Source organism: Carettochelys insculpta, chromosome 3 (assembly GCF_033958435.1).
Source record: "Carettochelys insculpta isolate YL-2023 chromosome 3, ASM3395843v1, whole genome shotgun sequence".
NCBI lineage: Eukaryota > Metazoa > Chordata > Testudines > Carettochelyidae > Carettochelys > Carettochelys insculpta.
In genome coordinates, this window is record NC_134139.1 from 125,015,573 (window position 1) to 125,041,817 (window position 26,245).

The 26,245-nt window shown below is 42.7% G+C and overlaps 1 protein-coding gene across 1 annotated transcript in view; it reads left to right on the top strand.

Annotated features, from left to right (window-relative positions):
- Window positions 1–26,245, top strand: part of AK9 (adenylate kinase 9) — a 153,211-nt gene that overhangs the window by 65,877 nt on the left and 61,089 nt on the right. Inside the window, exons 16-21 of the mRNA XM_074989121.1 lie at window positions 3,965–4,121; window positions 5,158–5,272; window positions 6,407–6,483; window positions 18,060–18,161; window positions 20,416–20,511; window positions 22,988–23,194. Of these exons, the coding sequence (XP_074845222.1) occupies window positions 3,965–4,121; window positions 5,158–5,272; window positions 6,407–6,483; window positions 18,060–18,161; window positions 20,416–20,511; window positions 22,988–23,194 (754 nt within the window). The remainder of the gene's footprint in view (window positions 1–3,964; window positions 4,122–5,157; window positions 5,273–6,406; window positions 6,484–18,059; window positions 18,162–20,415; window positions 20,512–22,987; window positions 23,195–26,245) is intronic.

Below are 26,245 nucleotides of genomic sequence, written 5' to 3' on the forward strand. Positions count from 1 at the left end.
TTTTCTGTGGCAACATTTACTATTCAGATTTTCCATATGAAATGTAAATCTAGACTACCTTACTTTAAGATGTAATATTTGAAGCCTTTTAATTAGGAATGTCAAACTTTTATTAATTTTATTTTCACTTTTGTTTTAGTTTCACTGTAAATGTTCTGGTGCTATTGGAGTCATATAGCAGTATCGAAAGGCTTGGATATCTCCCATTTGGCTGTTAAGAATTGTACAATACAATATACCATTGTACTCAGCACCCATCTTGATGTTTATAGTTATAATAGTAATAGTAATGATCTATAGCTGCAATTGAGAGGTTCTGTCTTACTATACTGCTAAGGCTCTAACACATAGGATATGTCCACACTTGGCCAAAATTTCAAAAGGGCCATGCTAATGGCCAAATCAGAGAATACTAGTGAGGAGCTGAATTGAATATTCAGCACCTCATTGGCATGCTGCTGGCTACAGCACTTCAAAAGTGCTGCATTTCGATCGCACATGGCTCGTCTGCTTGGGGCCCTTTTCAAAAGGACGCCCGCAAATGTCAAACTCCACTTACTCCTATCAGCTGAAGGGTAGTTCAACATTTGTGGGGTGCTTTTGAAAAGGGCCCCGTGTAGACGAGCTGCACGCGATTGAAACATGGCACTTTCAAAGTGCCACTGCTGGCAGCATGCTAATACGGTGCTGAATGTTGATTTCAGCACCTCGTTAGTATTCTCTGATTTGGCCATTAGCATGGCCCTTTTGAAATTTTGGCCAAGTGTAGACACAGCCATAGATATCTAGGATAGGTTCTTAAATCTATTGTTATCTGTTATTCTTAAATCTTCAGCTTATAGGCAAAACTCTTCAAGACATGCCTGAACAAGGATTTTAGTTTTTGGCTGTGAGAGTTCACTCTTGTTTTCTTTTAAAACAGAAGACTTCGAGGCCAAACTCTCACAAGATCAGGATTACTGTTAGATCAATGAGACTGAATATGGTGTAGGACTCCAATGCAGAAAATCTTCTTGCTTCAGTTATGTCCTTATGCTTGATTTAAAACAGCTACTTAAGTCTCATTGAAGTCAATGGGATTTAAGTGTGTGTTTAAGTACTTTCTTGTGTAGGGATGAACTTAAATACATGCTTTTTTTCTTGAATTGGAATTTGAGCCTAGAATAGCAAAATTACATAGAGATTTCAAGGCCAGAAGGTACCGCTGGATCTTGTAGCATGACTGGCCTATAAAATTTAACCCAGTCACCTGTTTATTGAGCCCATCGTGCTTTGTTTGACTAAGCTATATCTTCTACTAAGGCATCACCACTTCATCTAGTAGCATGTTCCAGTGGCTCATCATTGTCACTGTTAACATTATTTGTGCCTTAATTTTAATTTCAATTTATCTGGCTTCAGCTTCCAGCAACTGAATCTTGTTAGGCCTTTCTCAACTAGTTTGAGGAGCACTTTAGAAACTGCTATTTTCTGCCTCTGAAGGTACTTAGACATCGTAACTGAGCCAGCTCTCAGTGATCTTTTTAAGTACCTCAGAAAAAAGCATTTTCTCTCCTCAAATCATTGTTGTGGCTCTTTTCTGAACTCTCTTCAATTGTTCAACATCCATTTTCATAAGAGAGCACCTTGATGGGATTCAGTATTCTAATGCAGAACTAAAATCACTTGAAATCAAAAAAATGTTGTAAAGCAGTTTTTAAACTTGGAGTTGGGTGAAAGCACATGGTTTGAACTCAGGCATCCCTTATGGTAGGATCTATTAATGGAGATTAATAATGGAGCTCATGGGAATAAGGGGACTTCGAAGTAGGCAGGGTCCTTTCGAAAAGGAGCCCCATCTGGACGAGACGCGCAGCGGCAAGCCGCATCAATTTCGAAGCGCTGCTGCCGCCCGCATGCTAATGAAGCGCTGGATATGCATTTCATTAGTAAACTTCGAAATGGCCATTTGCGTGGCCATTTCGAAGTTTGGGGCACGTGTAAACACAGCCACTATGTTATATGTCCAGTCACCACCAACCTTCTTGGTGAAAACTGAAACAAAAAAGTCATTAAGAACTGTATTTCCTCATTTTCTGCTATTGTTTTTCCCTCTTCATTGAGTAATGGGTCTACCCTGCCCTTGGTCTTCCTCTTTCTTCTAATATATTTATAGAATGTTTTCTAGTAACCCTTCTGTTCTTGAAGATACAGACTAATATGGCCTCCTCTCTAATACTAACTAATTTGAGTTAGTTTTGTGAGTAGGCCTTTCTATATTTGCCCCTACATACTTTTGTTGTTTGTAGTCATCTTATGTAACTTGACCTAGTTTTCATTTCTTGAAGGAGTCCCTTCTTGATTTTCAGATCATTAAAGATCATTAAAGATCTCCTGGTTAAGCCAGGATGGTCTTTTGCCAGACTTTCTATCTTTCCTATGCAGTGGAATTGTTTATTCTTGTGCCCTTAATAATGTGTCTGAAAAACTGCCAAATGTTCTCAGTTGCTTATCCACTTAAACTTACTTCCCATGGGATCTTCCCTACCAGTTTGGTAGCATCTCCCAACATACAGAGCAAACTTCAGATCTGTTGATAGCACCCAGCAAACCAACCCACAAAAGGGACCAGAATTCCAAAATTTTGCAGACAGAAAACTCATAAGATCAACTTTTCATTTTAAAGAAAGATAGATACACACAGAGGTTGCCCTTGTCAAGGTAACAATTACTTATACTGGGCTTGATAATAAACAAAAGTGTTTTTTATTAAGCATAAAAAGTAGGATTTAAGTGATTGCAAGTGAAAATAGACAGATCAAAGTACTAAAACAAAATAAGCAAAACATTCCAGCTAATTGTAATCCACCAAGAAACTTGTTACATGCATATTCTTACCTAATGAGTTGTTCTTATCTCAGGCTGTATTTGTTCAGTCTTCACATCCCCATGGAATAGTACTAGATTCAAGATAGATTCCAATACCAGGTGATTTGGTCCCATCTTTCTAGGATTAACCACAGTTTGGGTTTACAAGAAAAATAAAACCATTCACGCATCGCTAGTTTGAGTACTGAGCCATTAAATTCATGAATAATTACTAATGGTCCTCACTTGCACATTTAGAATTAAAACCAGACTCACACTTCATATTTCTAATGTCACATACAGGACTGATACGTGCACAAAAATAGGATGTACACATTCAGCAGATTGGAATTTTAAAAATGTTACATAACACATTTTGCATAAGGTGTCTTTGGGTTATGCATATTCATAAGCCAGTTTTCATAAAGCATGGGGAGGGGGTGCTGTGACATATGCAAAGGTAATTAATCATTTTGGATTTGCTAGCTAATTTGTAGGTCTTATTCCTGAGACCTGAATCTAAGTTCTGTGTAGTTTTTGGAAAACTATAGTATATTTTTATACATTCATTGCCATTGGTTCAAGTATATTCTTACTTTATTCAGGCACATAAGTTACAGGTCTCTTCTATAACTAATAAAAAGATCTTTTATTGGAAAGAAAAGTGATATGGAAGGAAACAGGTTAATAAAACCAAATGATTTATAGTGTACAGGTTGAACCTCTCCGGTCTGGCACCCTTGGGATCTGACCAATGCCAGACCAGAGAAGTTGCCAAACCACAGGAGGTCAATACTGTCTAGCAGCATTACCAACACGTTCATGCTTATTAGGCTCTTAGAAGATATAAGGGGTAAATTGGAGCTAAATATCAGCACAGAGCACTGAGAGCCAGGACTGCTGGCTGTAAACAAACTTTCTGGGACCACAGGAAACTTGGCTACATCCATGATAAGTGGACATCCATCTAATTAAAATCAAGCCAGATGATGGTTGTTGCTGGACCAGAGAGTGCCAGATTAGAGAGGTTCAACCTGTACTGTTTTCCCTAAGCAATTCACTGATATTATTTTATAGCTATTATTTTGTTTTACTTCTCAATCCAATTTTTTAACAGCTCACTAAGAAGAACAAAGACAGGTTTCCTGGGGCCCCAGAAAAAGGAGGCTGGGTAGTGGATAACTATCCCACAACATCAGAGCACTGGTCCGTCTTGTCAGAAAAAGGCCTCTTACCTGACACTGTTATCTGTCTGAAGAATGTAGAAAAAAATGGTTAGTAAATGTTTTATTTTTAAAGCATAAAAATTAAAATACTTTCCCAGTTGTGATGTCTTTTCTTGAGGTACTATTATGAGAAATGTTACTTGTATTCCACCAGTAATTTTGAAGGACTCTGCCTCTGTATCAAAAGGAATCAGTTTCTCTCCCTGCCTTTTTATAATATTGTCTGTAATGCAGGTCTCATCCCCATAACTCCACACAAAACGTGCAACAATAACTGTAGCCACAAATCACAATATTGAAACAAGTAACAGCACATCTCCTCACTACATCACCTAAATAACTCTATTAGAAACAGTACAAATGGTAGCTTCTGAAAATACTGTTGTTATAAATTACAGGAAGGCAGATTTGCGGTTCGTGGTTTCACTTATTTGCAGTTTTTGGTGCTGCAGTTTTCGGTGCTGTTCTGTGCTGCATGGCACTGCACCAAGCGGCACTGTCCAGCACTGTCTCAAACACATGATTCAGCACATGCACTGGGAGCATGGTACCTTTCCCCATTCAGGTATAACGCCTCTCTCACCAGTGTTCTTTGACAAAACAGCCGCGTAGACACTCCGGGGCCCTTTTGTCAACAGACAGGACTTCCGGTTCACCAGACAGCCCTGTTTGCAGAGCTTCTGGTCAGCCGTTGTGTTGAGAGAGAGCGGGGGAGTCTGGCTGCTCTCTGTTGACACAGTGGATTGCTTTTTCAATCAGCTTTTATGGACAGATGCAATCTGTTGACAGAAGTTTTTCCAGGAAATCCCTTCCGACAGTGACTTCTGTTGTCAGAGGCTTCTCGTGTAGACGTATCCATATACACTCGACAAACGGCACTGACATCAAGGCTTTAGAATTTTCAAAAATGGTATATCTGTAATCTTAACTGGCACACACTTTTCTTCAAAAATTTAAAAATCTTTCTCAAAGCTGTCAACCCTTGATGAAAGGACTGTTATACCTTGAAACCTGTCCCTTCTAATGAGATATTCATTTTATATTGCTGTCAAAAGTATATTACTTTTGTATAATTGTATTGCAGGAATATTTTTACTACACAGACTGTACCTAGCAAATAAGGATGAAATTAATTCTAAGATTTTGGGAAGGCTTACAGAAGAAGCATTAAAAAAGCAAAAAGAGGAGGAAGAAACAAGGTAAAATGTAGCATGTGAATGCATAAAAATAAAAATAATAAAAAGTTCATTTGATATAAGATAATGTATTTTACAAGAACATATGCTACTTTTTTGGTCACAAAATTTCCACATCTATTTTACATTAAGGAGATCTGGACATATATCTGTTAACACAGTTCACTAAAAAAATTAAGAATAGTTTTTGTAGGCCCAAAGTCCTGCAATACATTGTTACCTTAATGTTATTCTGTGATGAACATGAAACTCAGATAATCACGTTTGGTGTGGGGAGGTCGTCGAGCTCAGGGATTCTCACAAAAAAAAAAAAAAAAAAGTTGGCCTTGAAGTGCTGCCAGACACCTTTGCTCATGGCTGTACTAACTCCCTAGAAGGTTTAATTAACTTTAGGACATGAACGCATACAAATCATTGTAACCTATAGCGTTTCTTTTCCAGATCAAGTAATAAAAATACATCTTTGAAAACTTATATATTATATATATATTTCCCTTTCAAACTTCTCTATAGGAGGTGAACTGATGACATCCTGAACCTATTGAGGGTGGACTGGGAGGCCAAGAAACTCTGGTCCTAGGGACAACAGAGTATATGTTATATGTCTTTGAAAATGATTCCAGGCACTGGGAGCCTTTGCATGAGAAAAATCTAATACAGGCCCAGCAAACACAAGAACAGCAGTACAACCAGGGGGACCAGGGTCCACAGTTTTGAACCAGGAGACCAGATGTTGCTCTTGTTATCCTTGTCAGAATCAAAACTGCCGTAGCCCTGCCCCTTTCCCCTAAAGTCCCATTCTTCTGGGAGCCCAGAGCTGGGCACTCCCACCTTGCCAAGGGTCCCAGCAATTCTCTTGGCAGTCCTGGGCCACAGTGGCTACACCTGAGAAATTCTGACCTAGATAATATGTTTTCTTTTGCCCTTGCCATTTATTTGTCATAACGATAACATCCAGAGAAGGACACAAATTATTTTTCATTTTTACTTAGTAATGAATCACTTTGAAGAAGCAGGCTTCTCAAACTATACCTAAATATTGAACAGTATTTTCTGCATTTCCACATGCACTTAATACTTGAAACTTGTTTCAACCACATTTTGTACAAATAAAGACACAGAATCTTTTAATTTCAGAAGAGAACTGCAAGAGGTGCTGAAATTAAAAGAAGAAAACGAGCAACCGGTAGAACCTTCTGAAGACAAATATGAAAGCAAGTATTATTTTATATAAATCTAATTTAATAACACCTCTTTGGAATTGTTTCACTGTTTAAATTACAGATTTGGGACACAAACTGTCGCCCCCATTTTTAGCCATTAGCATCGGTGCCTGGGAGTACTTCACTTTATTCTCTACTGAAGATCTTCACCCACTCAGGTATCAGTATTTTTGTGGAGGCCTGAGAGGATTACTCCCGTTTTTTTTCTGATTCTCAGAAGTCCCCACATTGTGATAGCCTCCTTCCAAACAGGAACAGCTAGAGGTAGCTCATCAACACATCTGCATTCATTGGCCAGAGGGAGCATTTCCTCCCCCAGAGGTCTGGGGCAGAACTTTCAGATCTTCTTGAGCTATGTCTGACTCAGAGTACAGCTGTGTGCTTCCTTCCAATGTTCCCTTTAATCTTTCCCATCCATATGCAGATTTTTCCATCCACGTGCAGAATAAATATTTTATGTGCACTGAGACACATACAGGCAGATGACAAACAGAATGGTAGATGGTGGATGGGATGTCCTCTTCCCAGCTGGTGATCTGCGCACACACTGCCACTCAGATGGACAGCAACTGCTTCCTAGCAGCATCCGGACTTATAAAGCCTCAAGGGTGGGAAACTCCTGAGGTGATTCTCAAAGGCCAGCAGAAAAGGCAGGAAATTCTGGTCAGCACCAGTTCTTGTTTACCACTCTGAGGAGACTCCCCTCCTCTCTGTCCTGACGTCACGTGACATGTTTACTCCATTTTGTTTTACCACCTCCATTTTTTTAAACAGCCATATTAATTAACATATTAACATATTTACATAGCTGGCTTTATTGCAGTTTGCTCAGCCTGCTGGCTGCTGGCTGCTCATCATGCCTCTCCACCACTGCCCTGCTGGCCACTTGGTGCACCTTTCCGCTGCCACCCTCCTGTCTGTCAGTCACCATCCACTGCCATCCACTTGGCTCTACCTCTGCCCATCAGTCTATACTGATAGCAGCTCCCAGTGATTTCAACTCTCAGCAAGCAGGGAAGCACAACTCCAACACAAGTTACATAAGAAAGACGCACCTACTGATTCCTATTTAGCTCTGGTTTTTGAACAGTGGGGGAATAGATCAAACCAGTCCAAGCAGGGTAGGACATGTAGCTTCCTGACAAGAATAACCTTCCCTCACCCTCTCTCTCATAGAGCCCTGAAAGTTGAGTCCCTGCTTAGCAAGCCTCATTTGGCAGTGAGCCTATTCCTTTATAAAAATGTACCACAGGCCTCCTTTCCACAAAATTACAAACATTAGTGACCGCATTTTATCTATCTCTGCATATACAGCTATACAGACATAGCTGGTGTTGGGCCATCACTCAGTGAGGCTGGCACCTGTGTCCCAACTGCAGGAATTAACCAAAAAAGAGATGTTCTGTGGGCAGACATTGAACATCTGCGCTGACTATGTTGTCAACACCAGGAGCCAGAGCAGTGGATACATCTGGCACACCTGGAGCCTGGGTCTCTTCCAGAGCTGGCTCTGACACAGGCGCTGAAGGGAAATCAAAACTCCATGCCTCTGCACTGCAGCCTGCAAACAATGGCATGGCACCAACTCAAATAGCAGCTTCTTCAAAGGCATTTCCAACACTCACAGAGGCACAGTGAGTGGTGCTGCCTTATGCTCCACAGCCGCCACTATTAATAAACAGGAAGCTGCAGGGGCCAATAAATCAGCACTACAGCAGTTCCTTGGACAGAAGGAACAGATTCCCCAATCCTCAGTAACATTGTGAACAGAGTACCCACAGCAATGAGTCTCCTTGTATGCCCAGTATCACCCACTCTTTATTCAAGCAAGGAAGATGAGGAAGGAGAGGAAGAAAATGAGAACAATGAGCTCTCTCTCTACAATCCCGTTTACCAAGAACAAGCAAACCAAGGAGCATATGACATTGACCCCAAATGTTTACCATGATATGGGTAATTCTGTGGGTTCCTATTCCACGCCCACTGTGGTGGGCATGCTAGAATCACTGGGCCATACATCCCACAAAACCAGGACCACACACCATGTCCAGACCTAGCACACAGCAACTGCAGATATCTTCTGTACCAGTACCCTGCTTGGTACCAGGAGAAGGAAAAGGAAGAAGAATTTCCCACCCCTGGAGGGGGCATTACCTACCTACTTGCCATCATTGTCCACAGAGGACAGCATTATTCCTCCTCCCTCTAATATAGGGGATGATTTCAAACTATCACAAGACCTATTTAAGAAGGTAGCAAGCTCTCTGGACATCTCCCTTGAGCAGGTTAAGTAACACAACATAAGCTAGTGGACATTCTGCATATATTGGCTTCGTCCAAAAGAGCCCTTCCTATTAATGAGGTACTGATGGACCCTATCAAACTCATTTGGTAGACTTTTGCAATTGCCCCTCCAACCTGAAAGAGGTCCAATAAGAAATATGTACCAGCTAAGGACACAGAGTTCCTTTTTTTTGTATATAGTGCCTAACTCCTTAGTGATAGACACAATCAAGGAATGTGTCAGGCAACAAGAGTTCTTTGAGTGATTGCTCATGTCCGTTCCTTCAGTGTCCCCTGGTCGGGCAGGTTGAAGTATGCATTCCTTCCGATTCCACTAGTTCACAGGATCCTCCTCAAGATTCACTCAGAAGGGGTGCTGATCATCTTGGTGGCTCCAGCATTGTCCTGTCTGCACTGGTACTCGACCCTCCTCCACCTGTTGATCTGCAAGCCGATGACGTTGTCGATCCAGCCAGACCTGCTGACACAGCAAGAGGGGAGACTGCAACATCCCAATCTCAGTTGCTGCACCTCACAGTGTGGATGCTTCGTGGCTGAGGGATGGGGAGCTGGCCTGTTCGGATCCCATAAAGAAAGTATTGTTAAATAGCAGAAAACCCTCCAAAAGGGTGACTTATTTGGCTAAGGGGAAAAGGTTTTTGGTGTGGGTGTCTCACAGAGGGCTATCTCCCTCGCAAGCTCCCATCCTATTGATTTTAGATTACCTAAGGGGTCTGGTACAGGATGGCTTGTCGCACTCCTCAGTTAGGATGCGCTTAGCTGTTATCTTAGCATTTCACTCGGGTCATGGAATGTCTTCTGTCTTCTCAGACCCTGTAGTCAAAAGGTTTCTGAAAGGTCTAGAAAAAATCAAGCTCCAGGTTCGGGCATCACTGGCCTGTGGGATCTCAATTTGGTGTTAGCTGAGCTTATGGGGGCCCCCATTGACCCTCTGGCTACCTGCTCCCTGCTGTTTCTGAGTTAGAAAATAGCATTTTTAGTGGCAATCACCTCAGCCAGGGAGGGTATCTGAGTTGAGGGCACTTTCAGTGGACCCCTTGTACACAACATTTCATAAGGATAAGGTTAGGCTGAGACCTCACCCCACATTTTTACCTAAGGTGGTCTCCCCAGTTTATGTTAACCAAGACATTTCCCTACCGGTATTTTACCCAAAGCCCCACGCCTCCCCAAGGGAACAATGTGTACATACCTTGAATGTTAGAAGGACGCTGGCCTTCTATATGGATAGGACTAGGCTCTTCAGAACACAGCAACTCTTTGTGGCAGTTGCTGATAGGCTGAAGGGCCTTCCAATCTCCTCCCACCAGATTTCCTCCTGGATAGTGACGTGCATCAAGGAGTGTTACAAGCTCACAGGGGAACCTGCTGCACTGGCTAGGGCACACTCCACAAGAGTGCAGGCGTCCTCTGTGGTGTATTTGGCGCAGGTGCCTATCCAGGACATCTGTATGGCAGCCACCTGGTCCTCAATTTATATTTTTACAGCACATTACGCTTTGACGCAGCATGCATGGGAAGATGTTGTGGTGGGCAGGGCTGTCTTGAAGTCTGTTCGGGGCTCCAACCCCACTTCCTAGGTACTAGCTTGTATTCACCCAACTTGGAATGGACGTGAGCAATCACTTGAAGAAGAAAAGACAGTTGCCTGTTCTGTAACTGGTGTTCTTCGAGATGTGTTGCTCACGTCCATTCCAAAACCCTCCCGCCTTCCCCACTGTCAGAGTAGCTGGCAAGAAGGAACTGAGCAGGGAGGAGAGGTCAGGCCATGCATATATTGGTCACCACATCGGCACCACTCCAGGGGGTGCTGAACTAACCCTCTGGCTATCAGTGAGGGCCAAAAAGCTCCCAGTGACTGGGCGTGTGCTAACACACACCCAACGTGGAATGGACGTGAGCAACACATCTTAAACAACACCAGTTACAGAACCCGTAATGCAAGTCACAATAACAACTGCAAAAGACTCAGTCTGTATGGCTGTAAGGCTTAGTCCTTAGCTACACTTTTCCTCATAGCCAACTATGTGGGCTTACTAGTGAAATATGACTACATATGACACAAAAATCTTTGAATTGACTAACTTTATTGCCAAGGACAATTTGCTGCACTTGTGGCATAGGGGCAATTCATCTTCAAAACAGGCCTCCAAGTTGCACTTGATTCTGTGGACATGGCTGCAAGATCAATAGCAATGGCCATTGTAATAAGAAGGCCTCATAGCTCAATCTTTCTGGGTTCCCCAAATAGGTGCAATCCACAGTGGAAAACTTGCTGTTCAAGGTGTCCAAACTATCTGTTGAGAAAACAGACAAGTCCCTCCACTCTCTCAAGGACTCACAAGTGACACGCCAGTCCTTGAGAACCAGGCCCCCAAGCCAGTAAAAAACAGCAAAATTACTGTATGTTCCAACTATAACCCAAATTATCTATTCACAATAACAGTTGTAATTTGAGCCATGGGATCACAGACACAGGCCCCTGAGGGAATGACAAGTTTCTTCTTCAGTTGCTGTGTCCCAGCCATCAACTTCCAAACAACAAATCTGAGCTTTTGGTCAAGGCCCTGAGAACCCTTTCCAACCCCTCCCTCCCCCACGTACCCTTCCTCCCTGTCCTCCTTCAGGGACCCCTCTCACAAGTATCTGTTGTGCAGGATGTGACCGTATTGTACAGCTAGGAGAAACAGAATCTGTACCACCACAACACGGGAAAGAAGCTTTTATTCCCACTATTTTCTCACAAAGAAGAACGCAGGAGCATGGAGACCTATACTCACCTCCCGCAACTCAAGCTACAGTGATTCAAGACAGCCACAATAGGCTCCATAATCCCAGCAATAGAAAGAGGGTATTGGATCTAAGCTGTTGACGTGAGACATCCTCACTTTCATGTAATAATACGCCCTTCCCATTGCAGATTTCTCCACTATATTTTCAGACAGGGCCATTTTCACACCAGTTTCCTCTCTTTCAGCCTCTCCACCGCCCCTCAAGTGTTCTCAAAATTATGCACTGTGGTGGCAGCGTACCTGTGCAAGAACACAATCATGATATTCCCATACTTGGACAGCTGCCTGCTAAAAGCACCAACATGCAGGCACCTTTGTAAGCCACTAAAACAGTGTTATGAACTTAGGCCTCTAAACAAATACCTGGATTTCACTGGGGTTCATCTCAGCTCTATCAAAGCCATAGCTTTACTGCCAAGACATTTTCTCACTCTCACCAACCTCATACCCACAGCACAAAACAGTCCCCGGAGAATTGCCATGTCTTCCCTACAACTCGTTGGCCACATGGCAACCAGGACCTTCATTGTCAGACACCCCAGATCAAATATGTATGGCATGCAACAATGGTTAATGCATCAACTATGCTCCACACCAGCACAGCATAAACAAGTGCCTTACACTAATGGACAACATAAAGGACTCTCTTCTCTCATGGACACAACCAACCTATATACGCACGAGGGTCTCCTTCCTTCTGAACTCACCAACTCTAACCATCACTACAGTAGATGATGATTTAAGGTATGCTGTCAACTAGAATAGATGACATCCATCCCAGTGAAACTATCTTGGGTTATCTATTAGAACTCAAAAGGTCAGGCTCAATAAAAGTCCATCTGTCTGCTTTCACAGCATTTCCAAGGTGCATCTCCACTCCATCTCAGTTCACCCACTATCCAAACATTTCCTCCAAGGGCTCAGTAATGCCTATCCTAAATTACATGAGCCATAGGACTTCAATCTGGTGTTTGGGCCCTCACCTCTCCCCTCTTTGAACCCATGGTGACACTCTCACTCCTGCGCCTTTCCATGAAAGTAGGACTCCTCATAGCAAACACATCAGCCAGACATGTAGGAGCACTGGGGGCTCTAATGACAGACTCCTTCTACGCAATTTTTAAGGACAAAGTGTCTCTCAGAGCACACCCCAAATTTCTGCCAAAAGTAGACCAGACCATCTATCTACCAACATTCTATCCTAAACATCACACAGCTAGAACACAGTACACACTTTGTAATCTTCATTTGCTTTGGAGGGCATTGGCTTTTTACACAGACAGAACTAAGCCATTCTATAAATCACCCAGACTGTTCATATTCATCACTGAATGGTCCAAAGGGAGCGTTATCGCTAAACAAAGATTTTCCAACTGGATCTCTAACTGCTTAAGTCTCTGCTATCGTCAGTGTGTCTGCCAACCCTCCAATGGGGATTCATACACATTTCATAAGAACCTGTCAGCCTCTACTACTTTCCTGCACAATGTACCCATTCCAGCCATTTGTAGAGCTGTTACCTGTGCTTCAGACCGTACCTTTACATAACACTGCATCTTAGAGCAACAGGTAATATCTGATACCTCCTTCAGACTCTCTGTATGATCATCTGTCATGACTTCAACTCTGAAGCCCCTTTCTTCCATCAGAGGGCACTGCTCTGAACTCATTTAAAGTGGAGTACCCACAGGAACAACACTCAAAGAAGAAGAAAAGATTGCTCACCTTACCCAGTAACTGGAGTTCTTTGAAATGTGTCCCACTGTGGGTGCTCCACTGCCCTCCCTTCTCCACTCATTTTAGAGTTTCCTAATCAGTCACTGTGGTAGAGAAAGAATGGAATTGGTCATACAACATCAGTCATCTGTGTGGAAGAGCCTGAGACAGGAACCAGACATGTGCAGCCCAGCTGGGTAATGCGACTAAAAGTCTCTGACCATGAGCACAGGGGTGATAAAGCAGGCAGTGCAACCATACAGCTTTGTTCAGAGGAATATAGAAATGTCAAGTAACTTGCTTTAATTTAATTAAACAAGGTAACTGTTTGGACATTCCTTCTCCAGCAACATCTGCAGAGTCAAATAGTTTTGTTCACCAATATTTGAAAGTATACATTCAAAAATAGGTTTCAAGAAAAACCTCATGCTTCATGGCATGACTTGATGGGCCAATAGGGTCAGAAAAGGAATTTATCATCATGTGTAACACAGTACAACTGACTAGAGGCATTATGGGCAGGGCTCCATGTATTCTATGACTCTGTTGCCACTGCACAGGCCTGTATTTAAGCCCTTCTGCAGGTGTCCTGACTTTTTCTTAAGATGTGCAAATTGTCCTGTATTTTCTGTCTGGCCTTTTCCATCAATAATGATGGATCCTGCTGCTGGCTGGATCCCTGCTCACCAGCCACCCACCCACCAGCAGTGAGCTGGAGGGGAGGGGATCCAGTGGCTGACAATGGGGGTGAGTGTGCAGAACTGGTGGCAGGGCAAACTGCAGCACTTGGGGCTTCCTTTGCTGCTCCCCCTGCTGGTTCATCAGCTGCATGCTGGCTTTCAGGCATTAGCCCCTGCCCCCATCCCATTTCTAGCTAGCAGGGACTGTGCACTGTGAGCTGCAGTAGCTAGTGATTGCAGGCAGGCTCCAGGAGGCAGCTGGTTACATGTTGCCTCTACTGTCCAGTGGGCAGAAGGTTTGCAGAAATTTTGGTAGTGCCCAGAATGGCAAGTCATCAGATATGTTAAGGGTTGTTACACAGAGGTTACTGATCAGTTGTTCTCCATGTCCACTGACGGAAGGACAAAAAGTAGCAGACTTAATCTGTATCAAAGGAGATCTAGGTTAGCTATTAGGAAAAAAAGCTTCTAACTATATGCGTAGTTAAGTACTGGATTAGGCTTCCCAGGGAGACTGAAGAATCCCAATTTTTGGAAGTTTCTAAGGACTGATTAGACAAACACCTGTCAGGAATTGTCTAGGTATACCCGGGCCTGTCTCAGTACAGGGTGCTGAACTAGCTTAGCCTTGGAGGTCCCTACCAGTCCTATATTTTTGTGATTGTATGAATGTCCATCATAATGCAGTCTTTCATTATGCAACCTGACATTTATTTTATTGTTGTCACAGGTGAAAAGTATTAATATATGAAGACAGTTTTTGTGTCAGTAAGGTAGCTAGGATTCAATATTCTCTTCATTGGCTGATTAGCTAGCATTTCACTTACTTTCTGATTCTAACTTTTAAAACAGCAACAACAACAAAAGAATTTGCCAGCCTTTTCAGACACTGTAAAAAACCTCACTGATTTTAAAAAAAGTTCCACTAGACTGCTTTACAAAGATTTTATAAAGCACGTTTTTTCTCCAGCAATGAAGCATTTTTAAAACATTAAATAAAAAAGGACTGTCCAGTATCTGTAATATCAAAAACGTAAGTCTTGGTTGTGATCATCTGTCTTACATTTAAATTGAGAACATCAAAGCGACTATTCATGGGAGAAGTACTAATGACATGCAATTTCTGCTGTAAACACACGGCAAGTCCCTATTTAGAGAAAACTGTGTTTTCCTATGGCTACCTTTGATTTCCATAATCAAATACTGAGTCATCAAAACACTTTAGTCATGCAGCTCTCAGCCTAACATCTGTTTTATTTCACTTGTGTATGTGTCTCGGACACATTCACTACAACCCTATTCCCATGTGACATGTTCTATAGGAAAAAAATGAATCGTATCTACATTGCTTGGTTTTTATAATAGCCATAGTGTAAAAGCGCAAACTTACATGTCAAAAAAAGAGTCCAGCACAGTGTGATGCTCTTCTGGTGTCACTTGGTTAGCTCAGTAATTACAATTTCCATAAACTCACCAGGCCACATTAACTCCTGGTTTATGCCTACAGAAGTCAACTTACACCAGTATCAACTGGCCCAGTTTGTTCAAATACATCATATTCTCCATATTATGTTTAAAAGAAGGTGTAGACCAGTTAATAATATATAGACACTTACTTATCTCTGTGTATCTCTTACTGAGTCTATAGGAGAGGTGAGGAACCTTTCTCCTGTTGGGGGCCACTGACTCACAGAAAAAACGAATCAGTCATAGGCCCCACACAGCCCCATACTGTGGGTTGGAAGCTTGGGTCTTCCCCTCGGCTTTGCCTGGGTGGGAGAGCAGGGGATGGAAATGTTGGATTCAGAGCACGGGAAGGGGCTACAGGCTGGGACTGAAGTTTTGGAATATGGGAATGGGCTCAGGACTAGGCCAGAGTGTTGGGATGAAGCTGTGGACTCTGGCAGCAGGTATGAGTATGGAAGGGGATGCCAACTGGTAACAGCAGTTTGGAATGCAAGTAGTAGTGTGGGTTCTGGGAGGGAATTAGGGTATCTGTGGGGATTCCAACCTGAGGAAGGGAGTTCAAGGTAGGGGTGCAGGTCCCTGGGGGTAGCAGTTTGGCTGTGTGAGCAGCGTCATGTCTGGGACAGATTGGAGTTCTGGAAAGGGCTCATTGCTAGGGAGGAGGTTTGGGGTGGGGGAGGATGCTCAGGGCTGAGGCCAGGGATTGAAGTACAGATGGGGTGAGGGTTGTGGGCTCCAGTTGGAGAGAGCATGACAGGGACCTTAGTAAATGTTCCCTCAACTTGCATGTGTGATTTTTTTCTGCACAGTTTTCCTCTGTGAGTTAATTAAGGGAGCCTTATTTATTTATTATATAGCTCCAAATTTCATTTTGCTTTAATGTATTCCTAAGCCTATCTGAGGCAAATTGAAAAAATATTTTCTCATATAGTTTGACATACACTGAAGGGTATTTTTGTCTGTTACTCATGTAAACGTAATGTAAAATTTATCTTCAGTTTCTTCATCATCATCGTTATCATTGAATATTATTATCACTAGCAGAGCCTGCCCCTTTGTGGCCATTACCAAGCTGGGAGGTTGCTGACAGCTCCAGCCCCCAGGACTCGGATGAGGCCAGGGGAATCGTGGCAGCCCCAGGGCCAGAAGCTGGTCAGGGCATGGAGCATCACTGGCAGCTCCGGCCCTGGGGACCCAACTGGGGTAGGGGAACCCCATCAACCTTGTCAGTGGGAGCTGGCAGGGATGCAGAGCTCCACCAGCAGCTCCAGCCCCAGGGACCAAACCAGGGACAAGGGAACCCCAGCAGCCCTGTGACCAGCAGCCATCTGGGGCACAAAGCCCTGCCAGCAGCTCCAGCTATGGCGACCAGGCTGGAGGAAGCCCAGCAGCTCCAGCCATGGGGGCCAAGCCGGGGCCAGGGAAACCCTGGCAGCCCTGTGGCTGGGAGCCAGTCAGAGCACAGAGGTCGGCCGACAGCTCTAGCCCTGGGGATCTGGCCAGGGTCAGGGAAACCCCGGAAGACTCTGAGCCAGGAGCTGGCCAGGACACAGAGCTCTACTGGCAGCTCCAGCACCGGTCATTCGGATGGGGCTGGAGGAACCCTGTCAGCTCCAGCTCCGGAGACCTGGCTGGGGCCAGGGGAGCCCTGGGGCTGAAACATAGCAGAGGTGCAGAGCTCCGTTGGCAACTCTGGGTCCAGGGGCCAGCAGCTTCAGCCCAGGGGACCCGGGAAATTCAGGCAACCCTGGGGCTGGGAGCCAGCTGGAGTGCAGAGCTCCACCAGCAGCTCCAGCCATGGAGACGCAGTAGGGGCCGTGGGAACCCCGGCAGCTCCAGCCTCAGGGACCCAGCTAGGGTGGGACAGATAGATGGACAGATGAATGGACGGACATCTCTCCTTTTATAAGACATATATACCAAATACCTGTTGGTCAGGAAATTCTTAGTTTATTAGGGATGAGTTAGTGATGAATCCAAATGTACAAACTCTTAAAATTGTGCTTAACCAGGTTATAAACTGATAACTATTTTACAATTTCATAGTTTTATAATTTCTACTATTTCATTACTTCTTTTCCCAGCAGCCTCACCTGCCTTTCCTAATAGCCTTTTTCTGCATTGTTTTTTGTTTTGGGGATAACACCCATCCCCAAGAAAGATATCGCCATAAGATAATTACCTCATTTTTCGGGGCTGAGAAGACTTTCTAGGATGTAGAGGACAGGAGAAGCTGTCAGAAATGGTATTTTGATATGGTGCTGCTTTTGGTTTGCAGAGTGCATGCTTCTGAGTGCATGTAGTGGTAGAATTCCATAAATGTATTGTGGCTCCTCTCTATTGCTTCTTTAGTTTGTGTTTTTATATTGTGTTGTTTGTGTATGAGATATTGTGTTTTGATTTTGAGTACCTAATTGATTCATCAGTCCTCAGGCTTACTCTGTTACTGAGCCCTACGCAGTTTTATGATCTCTAAGCAGGGAATTAATTCCTTGTTTGCTGGTGATCAGCTAGAATCATTGTACCACATCACAAGAACTGTCTATTTCTCTAGTGCTTTTCATATGAATAACTCAGAAGTATTAATGATTATCCTTTTGTACCACAGAATATAAGGAAATAGAAGGGCACTTTCCACTTGATACAGAACAGGCTGCTCAGGTGCAATCCACTGAGTCTGGTGATTCCAAAGAGGAACCTAAACTGAAAGGTAAGATTTGTATCATAAGTAGTCTTTTCCCTGTTATATCATGAAGAAGTATGTACATTCTTTTACCATTTTTTATTATGTGTTCCTGCTGTAAAGTACACTATTTTAGATAATATTTTGATTATCCTCACAGCAAAGATGTCTGTGGTTTGGTTAGGAATTTTTGTTTCTTCAAGGGCTTGTTCATATCTGTTCAAGTTAGATATGTACACGGTGTGTGCATGACTGTCAGAAAGTTTTACCTTCGGGTCTACCCATAGGGTTGCTGGGGGCGCAGCCCCCTAAAGTGGTGCCAGTGCAGAGACGTATGTGACCTTGCCAATCTGACTGTCCCTCAATTCCTTCTTACTGCTTGTGCAGGCTCTTAGAACTGTGGCTGAGTACTTGCTGCTCTTCGTTTTTCATTCTTTCGAAATAAGCTATTCTGGAATATCTCTTCTGGAAGAGCTTATTCAGGAATAATGCTACTGTGTAGACACAGCCTGTGTGTTCAGAAGATTCTCATAAACATCACTTAGGATCACATGGATGCTCCCAGTGATTGGACCTCTTACACGTGGCAGCTGTGTCTACATTTGCATTCCTCTTTCAAAAGAGGCATGCAAATGAAGGAAATCAAAAATGCACATGAGGTGCAGATTTGCATATCTGGTGCCTCATTTGTATAGTCTTCTTTCAAGAGAAGAAAAGCAGAGTAGACATGACTCTTTCAAAAGTAAACCCCATTTTTGAAAGAACCCTTCTTTCTGAAAAAAAAAGAGGAAGACGGGTTCTTTCAAATATAGGGATTACTTTTGAAACAGCCACATCTGCACTGCTTTTCTTCTTTCAGAAGAAACTCTTTTGAAAGCTGTGCCTCGTTTGCATGCCTCTTTTGAAAGGGGAATGCTAGATTATGGCAACGCTAGAAGCATCTGTCGACAGAAGTTACTGTCAACAGGGAAATCTCAACAGAACCTCTGCCAACAGATTGCATCTACACACAACTTGCTCTGCCTAGAGAGAACTGCCAGACTGCACTGCCCTCTAGTGCCAGAAAGCGGAATGGCAGCTCTGCAAAGAGGGCTGCCTGGCAACTGGAAGCCCTCTCCATTGACAGAAGTGTCTATGCTGCAGTCTATACTTCAGTACTCTGCTGACAGACTGCTGTGCCTCAAATTTTTGAGGGATAATACTGTCGAGGCAAATGCAGAATTCTGTTGAGAATCTGTCGACAGAATGCTTTAAGTGTGTAGATGCTCCCTGAGTTATGTTGAGACAGAGTACTATTGACAGAAGTGCAGTATAGACAATTCTGTCGACGGAGGGGGCTTCCGGTTGCCAGGAAGCCCTGTTTGCAGAGCTGCCATTCTGCTTTCTGCCAACAGAGGGCAGTGCAGTGTGGCAGTTCTCTGTCAACATATCAAGTCGTGTGTAGCAGCAATCTATCGACAGAGGTAATGTCGAGATTTCTTTGTTGACAGTAACTTCTGTTGACAGATGCTTCTAGTGTACATGTAGCCTGGGTGTATAAGAGCTGCTCTTTGAGAAACTCTGGAAGATAGGGAAATTTTCAGGTCTGAATAAAATCCTTCAGCATCCTGTTTGGCAAAAGTAGGTCCTCATCCAACATCTGGGTGCACACTCATATTGTTTTGTTCCTGTTGGTTAATGGCTTCTGTAGCAATGCATTATGGCAGGGGTTCTCAAACATCATTGCAATGTGAATCCTTTTTGACAACAAAAATTACTATGTGACCTGAGGAGGAGGCACCAAAGACTGATCTTGCCTGAGCACTGCTGCACTGTGTGTGAGGGCCAGAGCCTTAGCCCTAGTGCTCAAGGTAGGGGGGCCAAAGCTGAAGCCAAAGCTTCAGTCCCATATAAGGGACCTATAATTTGAGCCCTGCCACCCAGCGCCAAAGTAGTGCGTTTCTTCTTTTAATGTGACAGTGGCCATCTTATGTTTTTTCTGTATTTTCAATGTATATGTAATAATACATAATTTATATAATTCTATGTTGCAAACTCTTATTTTTATTGTAATTATCATATTTATTTATTTATGACCAGCTCACTTCTGTGGACATGACATATCACTTCTAAGTAGATTTGTAGGAATAGAGGCCCACATTAGATTGGGGAGAACTGTGATTTTAAATTGAGTTGGGATAGGAGCGTAAACAATAGACCCAAAATATGGAACCAAAAATAATGAAATCATGAGAAAGAAGAATTGTTGTATTAAATTTGTAGTGCCCATTCAAAATTTCAGTGTTTATGATTTGGATTAAAGTTATAGAAGTAAAATATGGTTGTACCAGATCCAGTAAAGTACTGCTGTATAAGAAACTCCTTAATCTGGCCTTAGGTATGTTCTGATAATTGGTAATGGCATTACTTGTTTGTTAAAAGGTATAAATGAGTAAACTCTTAGGCTGTGGCCACATTTGGCCAAAATTTCGAAATGGCCATGCTAATGGCCAAATCAGAAGATACTAATGAGGCACTGACATGAATATTTAGTGCCTCATTAGCATGCTGCTGGCCACGAAACTTCGAAAGTGCTGCTTTCGATCGTGCATGTCTCAGCTACACGGGATTCTTTTCAAAAGGATCCCACAGACTTCAAAATCCCTTATTCCTATCAGCTCCATGTAGCTGAGCCACGCACGATCAAAAGAGGCACTTTCGAAGTGCTGCGGCTGGCAGCATGCTAATGAGGCGCTGAATATTCATTGCAACACCTTATTAGTACCCTCTGATTTGGCCATTAGTGTGGCCATTTCAAAATTTTGGCCAAGTGTGGCCACAGCCTTAAAGTTTGTGTTGCCCATACCAGCCTGACCAAAGTGGGGCTGACCAATAGTATTAAAGGAATGCCTGTTTCGCCTGTTTATACATATAAACTGTGTCTACACTAGCACCCCCCCTTTTGAAAGGGGGATACTAATGAGACACTTTGGGATATGCTAATGAGGCACTGCAATGAATATGCAGCGCCTCATTAGCATAATGGCAGCCACGGCACTTCAAAAGTGCCACTTTGATCGCACGTGGCTTGTCTACACAGGGTCCTTTTTGAAAGGATCCCGCAAATGTTAAAATCCCCTTATTCCTATAACCAAATAGGAATAAAGGGATTTTGATGTGTGCGGGGTCCTTTCAAAAAGGACCCCATGTAGATGAGCCAAGTCGATATAAAGCGGCACTTTCGAAGTGCCGTGGCTGCCATTATGCTAATGAGGCAATGCATATTCATTGCAGACCCTCATTAGCATATCCCAAAGTGTCTTATTACCATCTCCCTTTCGAAAGGGGGGTGCTAGTGTAGACATAGCCATATTGATCAAATGCTTATAAATGTACTCTTTGGATGCAGTCAATTGGTTATTACTAAGGCTGCAATTTAGTCATGGGGTTTTTTTTTATAAAAGTCATGGACAGGTTACTGGCTATAAACACAGATTCACAGCCTATCTATTACTTATATTAAAAATACCTGTGGTTAAATTTTGGGCAAATTTGTACTTAAATTAGTATAATAATAAATAAATAATAATAATTGGAAAGATCAGTTCTTTTCTCTTAAAGGAAACATGGTTTAGTGGTCGAAGTACATGACTAAATCTTGGAAGTCCGACGAGATGGATTTTCTATTCCAGCTTTGCCTAAGATTTAGTTTGTGATCTTGGGTGTGGCACTTAGATTTCAGTTCTCTGGACAAATAGAAAGTTATTTCATAGGTGTTGCTCTTCCATTGATTTTTAACTAGATTGCAGGTCCTCACCATCTCTGAAAATAAGACCCCAGGTACCTGGAACTGGGCACCAAAACTAAGGCATGCCAATCAAAAGCTACTTTTAAAAATGAGGTGCCATTGTTGCCTGAACTCTAAGACACAGGTAATAATAGTTCTCAAAAGATACCAGTTCTAATCTGTTTAAGAATTAATGGGTTAAATACTTTAGAACTTTTTTTCTCAGAACTTCGTTTCTGCAGTGCTGAGTGTCTTCAGTGCTTCAGAAACTGGCTTTTGGTTGCTTGATGCTGTGCTTCAGCATCTTGGTGCCCATGTTAGGTACTACTTTGTTTTTGTTTGTAAATTCACTGTTTCCTTGGCAACTCTGGACTTCTGATCTTGAAGGTTTTGGTTTTGAAATATCTTTATATTGTATTTCAAGATGCCATCCATTTCCTCAACTCCACTACTCAAAGGAGTGTTAAGAAGCTTAATTCATTAATGTAGTTAATTGGTAGCAGTTGTACTTGAACTCATTGCATTTGTACTTACAGAATCAGGAAACCAACCTCCACTAGAAACAGAAGTAATACCTCAGATACAACCTCACCACACCACACGTCCTAAACCTGAACCAGATTAGATATGAAATTGTTCCTGTTTTCTCTTTCAAGCAAATATATAACCGCCTTCTTTCCTTTGTATATATTCCTTCCAACACTGGCATATTCCATATGATGCATGACCATTTTCCTAGGCTGCCAAAATCGTTTACAGATGTCCTAAAATGTAAATAAAAAGGTCATGGTCCCAAACCACAGGCAATTTTAATTGATTGGGCCTCTTTCTATTGCTTTATCTATTTTGAGAAATATCAATATACAGCTACCCAGTACAATGAATTGACATTACGAAATGTCCTTCTAAAATAACATTAAAATTGTATACTTAGAAAAGTAAATCATACAAAGAGGCAGAATATGTCAAAACTGCCACATAGATTTAAGGGAAGTTAAAATAATTCTATAAAATATGATAGGAAAGCTTATAAAATGTGAAATTATAAAGTTACATTGTCTTCTCACAATTATTTTGATTTGTCCAGAAATAATGTTACCTGAGTTTCCAGAGGATGGTTTTCCAGATGTACCAGAAATAGAGCCATTTAAAGAGAAGATTAAGCTATTCATGCAGAACTGGCAAACACTAGAGTCAGGAATCAGTGAGTCATCTTTAATTCAGACTGCTGTTCTAGAGATTGCTGGGGAAACTCCAGAAACACTGCTTAATCAAACTGTCCTGCTTATGGAAAGTAAGTAATTCTGTTCATTAGTTTCACATCTGACTTGCACAGAGAGGAACTTCTAGTGTAAAAAGGAGGGGAAGAGGCTTATTGCTTTACTTAGTCCTAAATCTGTGGTGTGATGGGGGAAGGAAGGGCTTATTGCATTCAACAGAGGAATTGGAAGTTAGAAAGGGAATAGCAGGCAGGTTAAGTACCAAGACATACAAAAAGATGTGAGTAATATATATATAAGAAATCATGAACATATGTACATAAAAAGCTCCTTAAACATTTTCCTTTTAAACCTATTCCCCACCATTTTTGTGTTGTCTGTTTATACCAAAATACCAGAACAAAATATGGACAGCTGACTTGTGTGTGCATGTTTTCTGTGTGATGCACTCTATGTACGGGTCCACATTTGTGTAAATTCTTTTGAAATCATTGTGGCTGTAAGAGGATGTAAGTGTTAATCCATCTGCAGTATACATTTAGTAAGAGTATTGTTTCTTCCCTGTGTGCGCCAAGATGTCTACCATATTTCTAGTGCTAGACAAATCATAATACATAAACCTCTGATTTATATTTGATATGATATATATAAATCTGTTTTAAATGTTTGATTAATCCAGTTACACATTATTTTATTCTATTAGACAAAATTTGACATATTCTTGTTCTGAGGGGTGACAGAGAGATAGCCATGTTAGTCTGTATTCTATCAAAACAAAAAAGCGGTCATGTAGCACTTTAAAGACTAACGAAATAATTTATTAGGTGACAAGCTTTTGTGGAACAGGCCCACTCCCTCCAATCATGGTGATATTGATCAGGCCATCAGTGATTTGTACTGTAGTGTCCAGGAAATGTATCTCTCACGTGGAGTGGTCAAGGCATAAGTTGATGGTGGGGTGCCGATTGTTAAAGTCTCCATGGAATTCTTCTAGAGTCTCTTTTCCATGGGTCCAAATGAAAAAGATGTCATCCATGTATCATAAGTGAAGGAAAGGTCATAAGGGACAAGAGCTGAGGAATCATTGTTCCTAGTCAGCCATAAATATATTAGCATATTATGGGGCCATGTGGGTGCCCATAGCAGTACCACTAATCTGGAGATATAAATTGTCCCCAAAGCAGAAATAATTGTGTGTGAGAGACAAAGTTACAGAGGTCAGACACTAGATTAGCTGTGGTAACATCAGGGATGATGATTTTGATTGCTTCTAGTCCATCTTCAGGTGGAATATTAGTGTAGAGAGCCTCTGTATCCATGGTAGCAAGGATGGCATTGTCGGGAAGTTTTCCAATGTTTTATAATTTCCTCAGGAAGTTAGTGGTATCTTGGAGATAATACCACTCTCTACCAGAAATCCACTGACCACTACACTTACCTATATGCTTCTAGCTTCCATCCTGCACACATGACATGATCCATCATTTACAGTCAAGCCCTGAGATATAATTGCATCTGCTCTGATCCCACTGACAGAGACTGAAAACTACAAGATCTCTACCAAACATTCATAAACCTGAATTACTCACCGGGAGAAGTAAAAAAAGCAAATTGATGGGGCCAGATAAATATCCAAAAACCAACTACTCCAAGATAAGCCCAAAAAAGCTAGTTACAGAGCAACACTTGTCGTTATCTATAGCCCCCAACTCAAGCAACTACAGTGCATCATTAAAGACCTACAACCTATCCTAAATCATGATGCCACACTCCAGAAGGCCCTAGGTGACAGCCCTGTTCTTTCCTATAGACAACCTCCTAAGCTTATGAGGATTCTCACCAGCAACCACAGGCTATACCATGGCAAAAGAACCTGTGTGGAAGAATGTTTAAAGTGGAAAAGCCATTGCACAGGGGCAGTTCCACTCTCTTGACCTCAGAAGCCTGGTTCCAGTGGTACAAAAAGTTGTCACGGCAGGACTTCCTAGGCTGCAGTGGATGGCCATGCCATCTTTGGTGCCTTGTCATGCCCTTCACTCTTCACAGAGCGTTGCTGAACTGCCTTCCTGGTCTTTGGATCTTGCTGTTGATCTCATCCATCCAATCTGCTGGGGCCAACTTTGCATGCTGGGATAAGTAATTCCCTTACCTCACCGCAGGTTTCAGCCCTGCCAGCTACCCTCACCTGGTTTAGTCCGCCCGCCAAAGCGGTTTATCAGGGTGTGGCTGCTGCATCCTACAGCTTCTTGGAGCCACAGGTGAGAGCTGGGTACCAGGTGGGGACCAAAGATGCACGAACTGTCCCCGAAGAGACACGACAAGTCCCCACACCTGAAGTGCTACCGCTCCCTGGACACCCCCCACACCCCACACAGGCTATACCACAATAATACCAATCCTGGAACTTTTCCTTGCAACAAACCCCATTGCCAACTTTGTCCACATACCTATCCTGGAGATACCATCACTGAACCTAATCACATTAATTACAGAATCATGGGCACATTCTCCTGTTCCTCAACTAACATCATATATGCCATCATGTGCCAACAATGCCCACATACCACATATATAGGACAGACTGCAAACAAAGAATGAGTGGACATAGAACAGATGTTAATAAACTCCAAATACACAAACCTATCAGCCAGCACTTTAATGGAGTGGGCCAGTCTCTTAAAGATCTGAAAGTTTTGTGTTCTACTGAACAGGGACTTCAACAACCATCAGCAAAGAAAATGCTCAGAACTAAAATTCACATTCAAATTTGACACATTAACACATGGTAGCTGTGTCTACACGTGCACGCTACTTCGAAGTGGCGGCACTAACTTCGAAATAGCGCCCGTCGCAGCTACACACGTTGGGCGCTATTTCGAAGTTAACTTCGACGTTAGGCGGCGAGACGTCGAAGTCGCTAACCCCATGAGGAGATAGGAATAGCGCCCTACTTCGACGTTCAACGTCGAAGTAGGGACAGTGTAGACAATCCGCGTCCCGCAACATCGAAATTGCTGGGTCCTCCATGGCGGCCATCAGCTGGGGGGTTGAGAGACGCTCTCTCCAGCCCCTCAGCTCACTGGTGGCCGCGTGGAGCGGCCCCTTAAAGGTCCCCTCCCCCTCCC